At 42.2% G+C, this 6,957-nt stretch overlaps 1 protein-coding gene across 5 annotated transcripts in view; it reads left to right on the forward strand.

Annotated features, from left to right (window-relative positions):
- Positions 1 to 6,161, forward strand: part of HINFP (histone H4 transcription factor) — a 162,944-nt gene extending 156,783 nt beyond the window's left edge. For all 5 annotated transcript variants that reach the window (XM_069224822.1, XM_069224823.1, XM_069224825.1 and 2 more), the window contains one exon: positions 2,080 to 6,161. In XM_069224822.1, the coding sequence (XP_069080923.1) occupies positions 2,080 to 2,632 (553 nt within the window). In that variant the 3' untranslated portion in view covers positions 2,633 to 6,161. The remainder of the gene's footprint in view (positions 1 to 2,079) is intronic.
- The last annotated feature ends 796 nt before the right edge of the window (positions 6,162 to 6,957 follow it).

Raw genomic sequence — 6,957 nt, forward strand, 5'->3', positions numbered from 1 at the left:
ATGTCATCTCTTTATAACTGAGCCATCTATTTGAGTATTTCCTTGAACATTTCTCTCGATCCACAATTAAATAATGTAGATTTCCTACTTTTATTTTCAGTTCTAATTCTAGTGGTGGATTCAAGCTGTGACCCCAGTTTTCCTTGGATTTTGACCAAAGGGGAAAATATTCCAGACATTTTAATCATGAAGTACTGCACACAGTTACTTTTACGAATTTGATCTTGCCCCTCCTGGGGTGTGTTGTTACGGTGCCTGTATGGCTGTCGCTGCTGAACCCTCTTAATGGTTTGGGAATCTGATCTTGCCCCTCCAGGGGTGGGGTGTTGTCATGTTGCCTGTATGGCTGTCACTGCTGAACCCACTTAACAGGGGTTAGTCTACATCTGACTAGCTTCTTTCTCCTATGTGAGGTAAAGTTTGCATTTGCAGCTCAACAGTCCTGTATTATACTACAGTATTTGATATTTCAAATATGTCCACAGTCCTTCCTCTTTCAGTCATTGTGATACACCTATCTGTACTAGGGTCATTTGTCTGCTCAAGCTATTTTTCATGAGGCTGTATATGCCTTTATTTTAGCAGCTATCAACCTCCTTCTCAGAACAGCCAATTTTATGTAGTTATCATAGATGCATTTTAGTGCCTATGTACTTTTCACAACATTAGACAAAAGTATTTTTTTTTAGATTATTTTTTGTTTTGCATGGGGAAAAAAGAACAATAAGGCCAAAATAGACTCTAATGATAAACAAGATTGATTACAATAGTTGATATACAGCATACATATGATGTATCTGCACCATCACAACCCCTTCCCCCAACCACCCTGTCTCCCACAATTATAGATATGCGAGTTTAACCCTCCTTGGCCAACCTGGTTCCCCACACCCCTAGACAACATTATACTGTATAATTTATTCATCTAGCAATGTGTGGTTTGTGTGAGCAAGCTCCAATTTTATACTCCTATAGTCAGCCCATCGTTTCCAAATCTCGGGGTGCTTTTTCAGGGCAGTCCCTTGCTTTGTATATAGCAATTTTCCAATTCCCATGCAGTGATTCGTTCCCTGCTTCCACACCTTCAGCAGAGGCGGGGGTGGGGATTCAGAGTACATTCTCTAACAGAACTTTTTTTCATGTTTATGTATTACTGTAATATTGTGTTTGTGGTGGGGGGGGGGTGATTTGGGACGAAGATGTGGTTGTAGCTTGCTGCAATTCTTATGTATAGAAATTAGCTTCAAAGTTGCCATCAGACCAAGCTTGTTTTAAGAACTTTCAGTGAAATGCAATGGAGTATCAGCTTTCATGACCAATTTTCTTGTAAACCCAACAATGACTGTTTAAATGCATCTTCAATAACCAGTGCCTCCCTGGTAGAATGTCACCAAATTAAAGGTTTGTTCTTTCAACGTGCTGTCATTCATTGCGATGCTATTGATGTGTGTATGTTAGTAAAGTCCGCTAATAAAGAAATGGGATAGGAGGGTAGTTTGATCATTCATTGTTTCTTGGTACGTTTCTCTACCAGCAAGGTTCTCCCTTCACCACCGTTCCAGTTTTGCACCTCCCTATCTTGCTCTCTTCGCAGTTTGTGGAATGCTGTCCTGTCCATTTGTCCACACATGCCACAGTTATCTTCTACTCGAAGAACTTTTTTGAAAAGAAAATCCTTCATCTTACCCTGCCTATCTTTGTATAGTCTGTAAATCCACCTGTCTCTTGGCATCTGGCACGCTGTCCATCTATTGCTGTGTTCCTGCCCCTGGATGCCTCTGACTCTCAGCCACTCTGTCTCCCACTTCATCCCTTCCCACAGTCCCCACACTCTTGGTCTAGAACTCACTGTCATATCATCCTTAGTTTAGCTCTTCCTCAGGCTTTGCATTCCCATCAGTCTCTTTTCCTTTCTTTCTCACTCTGTCCCTCTAGATCTCTTCACCACTACCCTTTCTCGTTTGTCTGTCTTTTTCCTGTCCTTCGCCCCTCTCTGATTTACTTGACTTATTCACGGCCTCTTCTTTGGTCTTTGACTGCTTCTGTTTGACTCGCTCCCTCTCTCTCTTGTCTCTGTAGGTATAAAGAGCATGAGGATGGATTCTTACGGTTGCAGCTGGTGCGCTACGAGAGCATGGAGCTCACAGAGCAACTTTTGGAGGGACGGGAACAGCAGAGCTCAGTGCCTGGTAGCTCCTCGGAGCCTTTATTGATCACCAGTTGCTATTCCAACCTTGAAGAAATCCATTGCGACCCTGCAGAAGCCACCCCAACGAACATGGTGCAGCTAAATGGTGGTTTACGAGGGCCATCCAACGCCACTGACACCTCTCAGGGTAGCTGGCAAAGTAGAGATGATGAACATTTAATCCAGACAGTCAAATGTAAACGCGTGTCCCGACCACCTTTTGTTCTTGAAGAGCCTAGCATGGGAGGTACAGCCAAGGACGTGGTGATTGTGAGTAACCAGTTTCAAAAGACTGTGAATGGGCTGCATGGCAACCTGCCCTCCAAGAGTAGGAGTTGTGTGGCATCTCCGCACAGATGTCCATCACCTGGAGACCTGGCTCTCTACCATGCAGATATCCCAGTGGCTAAACGCAAAAGGAAGCACAGCCAGAGCCGCCCCTAGCATTCTGTCTCTCCCATGCTAAGCAGCAGCACCATGGCTATGAAAGCAGAAAAGAATATTGACTTGTCTCCGAGTCTGGCACTCGCCTTGCTTTCCGATCGCTGTTTGTGACGTGGATCCAATAGAGCCCTAACCCAGAACTCTTTGTAGGGAGCCTGCACTGACAGGACATGAACTCTAATCACCCTTTCATCAAAGTGGTACAATTGAAACGGATGAGGAGATGGCCTACAGCTTCTGCTCCTCCAAAAACGGGGGAGGGGTGGACGTGGAGGTGGGCAGGATGGGGCCCAGCCATGGAAATTAGGGAGAATATTTGTGACCGCTTTCAGAGAACTGCACGACAGTCGAGCCTAAATATCATGTGGTTGAAGCAGAATTTCCATTCTGGGTAGGCTTAACCAGCCTGTACATGTCAGAGAGCTGTCCATAAGTGGTTGTGCGCTGTACTCCCCACTCCAAAAAAAAAAAAAATCTTTTCATCCTAAAACTGTAGATACGTTTTCTGGCAGCGACACAGATCGTGTTGTGCAGAAGGCCTAAAATCGCAAGCAGATTTGTGTGTCTGTGTTTTTGTTTTTGTTTTTTTTGTTTGTTTTTTAACCCAACAAAGTTGTTTATTGTAATTCATGCACATTTTAGGCCTTTTCTTGAAGAGTGCTAACTCGAAGAGTGGAGAAGCGGCCACTCTCTGCAGGGCTCTTAGTGATTCCGGTGGGGTCTGCTGAATTTCCAAAAGAAGAACCGTGACCTGTGCCTGGAAGGCAGCAAAGTCTTTTTTTTTTGTTTTCTCCACGGTCTCTTCTGATGCCCTGTAGCAGCACTATGACCAGTTATTCTACTGTTCGTTGTCTCCAGAATGTGCTGGCGGTGGGATGAAGAGCCTGCTTGATGCCAGCCGTGCTGTCACAAACTGCTGGTTGATACCAATGAATAGTACTTCGGCAAGGCGGACATCTGAACCACAAGCTGCCTAATGTTGGCAGTGGTGCCCCGAGTAGTTATCCTTAGTGTATGGGATCCTCTGAGGTGGCTTTTACCCTGTGTCGGTGCATTCATTCTCTGCAGAGTTCACAAAGATTTTTTGCTGTCAGTGTAATGTTTTAGATTCACGTGTCTTTTTCTCGTAGTGTAGCCGCCAATGGTCATTCACACGTAACATATCTGTATTACTTTTGCAGACACCAGGCTAAATTGTAAGACGTCAGTGGCCATGAGCAGCTATGTCATTGGATCTGGGGGCCAATTTAGTTGTCTTTCTGCTGCTCACCCTTGGCTGCTTCTGCCATTTGGGGAAGGAAGTTTGCATTGCATAATGTGAGCAAGATCCTTCATAATTAATTTGCCAAAAGAGCTCCTGACAGCCATATTTTCAAGCTATTTTGCTGTCACTTTATCTGTAAATAAGCCAAGCGAGTCTTTTTTATTTCCTTACATAAGATAATAATGCTAGTGCTTCAGATGCTGTAAACATTCCTTGTGACTTTACGTCTTTTTTAAGAAACTCATAAAATAGACTGACCCATTTAGAATTTTTCAGAGATATTCCTCTGAAGCATCAGATGTTCCAATACCTATGCACACTGATGTTAGAAGTTGCCGCCTCATAAAACACATTTGACTTGAGTAGTTAAGACATTTACTACCAGGACTGAAAAAGAATTCCTTTGAATTAAAATAGAAAGCCTAAACGTGTGGCAGGAAGACTTGACCCTAACCTTAGGAAGCACTCTCAAAGCCTGGGGCACTGTTTGAACAGAATGAGCCTTCCTTTTCTCAAAAGTCGTAAGCGCTTTCTATTGCTTATCAGATGCATCTCATTTGACCAACTCAAAAAAGCAGGAGAGCATATAGGGATAATTTTTCTGTCTTGCAATACCTTTAAGCTGTGATGCATTTTTTTGCAGTTTGCCTTATAATTGTGCAAAACAGAACGAGTTATTCGTTTTAGCTAGCAGTGCAAGAAGAGAATCTATCCATCATACTCTAATATTTAATGTCACTATACAAGAATATCAGGGAGGTTACAGCGGAGAACAGGTATGCCAATAAGACGCAGACATGGCCAGATTTGATGGTTGAACTGTGACATGAGGAAAGGGCGTGTTGAGCATCACCTAGAAGAATATCATAATCCATGTTTCTTGTCCAAGATTCTTGGCTTGCTGCAGATGCCAACCTGGCGGTGGATCTTCAACTTGTGTACATTTGTCTTCATTAAACTGGTTAGGTGGTTCAAGTCCAATTTGGTGCCAGTAAGTTGGAAACCGTGTTTGATATGCCTTTTGCTGGAATCATGTATTTTTTTAATGGCAACACTTAAAAGAAGCAATTTAACATAGTGAACAGTTAATCCACCTCTGCAAAGGTCAATGATACCCTCGTCCCAGGACACAGTGTTCCCCTTCACACAGTCTATAACATTTCCTGATCAGTGTTACCTTCATCAGTTTTAAAACCATTACTTTGGCAGGCTGACCACGTACTTACAGCTTTAATTTTGGTAACTACAGGGATAAGCAGGGTAGCACACCTTTCCAGCAGGTATCCCAAGCGAATTCTTAAATCCTTTTAAGAGCAGCATGATACCCTGTCTTGTAGCACTGCAGACTGGGAAAGAATCTTTAAATAACAATGTAAATTGGATGCCATTATTGAATTGAAGTGCTTGCAAAAGAGCCAACAGACAGGCCATGCGTCATAATTCATTCAGAAAGAGCGTTGCCTTCCACCCTCGTAGAGTTGCATCAATTGGATCTGTATAATTAAGTTGGAGATTGTCGCTTCACTGTACAAAATTTTATGGCTTGGGCAACCAGAACCTGTGTGTAAAATGCAACCAGGGAAGAATGTGTGATGCCTTGCCTTGACCCTGCCTCTCTCATCTAGGCATTGCTGCTGCTGAAGGCTTGGAACTTGGGTGCGAAATTAATTTTCTTTTCTAGGTAGTTTTCTGAACCAGAGATACTCGTGCAAAGAAACTATTTTGCATATTAAATTTTTCCCTATCATCTGAAAATTGGAACGTTAGGTACATAACAATTTCTTATTTAAGTTTTAATTATGTTAAGAACTCCATTTATGCAGCAGAGGCCATTAGTCTTTACCATAGGCACTCTCCTCAGGGTTCTTCCTGCTTCCCTTCCCCCCCATATTTTTTATTTAAAGTAGAAAGTTCTTCTAGAAATCGGTGGAATTGTCTGAAAGGAATTCATCTGTTCTGTAGAGGACACTACTGCTTGATAGTTCCTTGTTTTTGGCCTTCCTGTCCAGTGCCAGCCTATTGGACAGGAGTGGGCGTGTAACTACAGGCTTTTTCTTTGGCACATGGCTGTAAGGCTACATCATAGAATTCAGAAAAAGTTGATATCCACGTGTTTTTTGTTTTGTTTAATATTATTGGGATGGAATGAAACTTTGTACAAGTCATGATGCTTATACCACCATTGAATTATGTTTTCTCATCAGAACTGATCGCTGCTTTAATTGATTAGTGAATGCAGGTGAAATAAATACTTCTGCTGTGTAATACGCCTCGTTGTTGTTGCTTTAAAGTCTTTCTTTGTCTTTTTTCAGTAATTTTAAATCTTGTCATTTTCGATACCAATACACCTTTAAAACTTCCGTAGTTTCAATAATGTCTGTATCAATCGCAACACAAATTCCAGACATATTTGTGTCTTTCAATTTAGCAAGCAGGATATGAGACCTACCATAGCTTAGTGAATGCTTTGTTATCAAAAAGAGCTCTTTCATAATGATAACATCCCACTCCATGAGAGTAAACTTGATGGCACAGTTCTAAAGAGGAATACCACGAATACATATGCAAAGCTACTCTTGCTGTGTGGTCACACCTTCTGCAGCCATGGGCAGCCATTTAAATTTGCCAGGTAGCACTAAAATAATGATGACCTGCCATGTACAACACGCTGGTGATAACATGTTTCTCTTGAGCATATAAGGTGTTTCTGCCTGGTTCTGTAGGTCTATGGGTGTACTCCTTACAGTTAGGTCTCAGCATAGTGGTGAGTTTGAAGTGTCCTGAGTGTGGAGTGGGTTTCAATGTGTCAGCAGGTCAGTTGTCATTTCATAAAGATGACTCTCTTCTCTGCTTCTGGGATCTCTAGATTATTGAAAGAAAAAGTTGGTGAAATAGTTTTTCAATAAAATTATCTTACTGCGCAATATTCTCTCTTTCCAATTTACATGCCTTGATGATGGTTCCACATGCAAACCCAGGCCTTCTCCACCTTTCTCTAAAGCTGCCTTTAACACTCTTATGCAGCTTCACAGCTATATGTTACACCCACCCTCCAGTTCAA

Source organism: Pleurodeles waltl, chromosome 3_1 (assembly GCF_031143425.1).
Source record: "Pleurodeles waltl isolate 20211129_DDA chromosome 3_1, aPleWal1.hap1.20221129, whole genome shotgun sequence".
Classification (NCBI taxonomy): Eukaryota; Metazoa; Chordata; class Amphibia; order Caudata; family Salamandridae; genus Pleurodeles; species Pleurodeles waltl.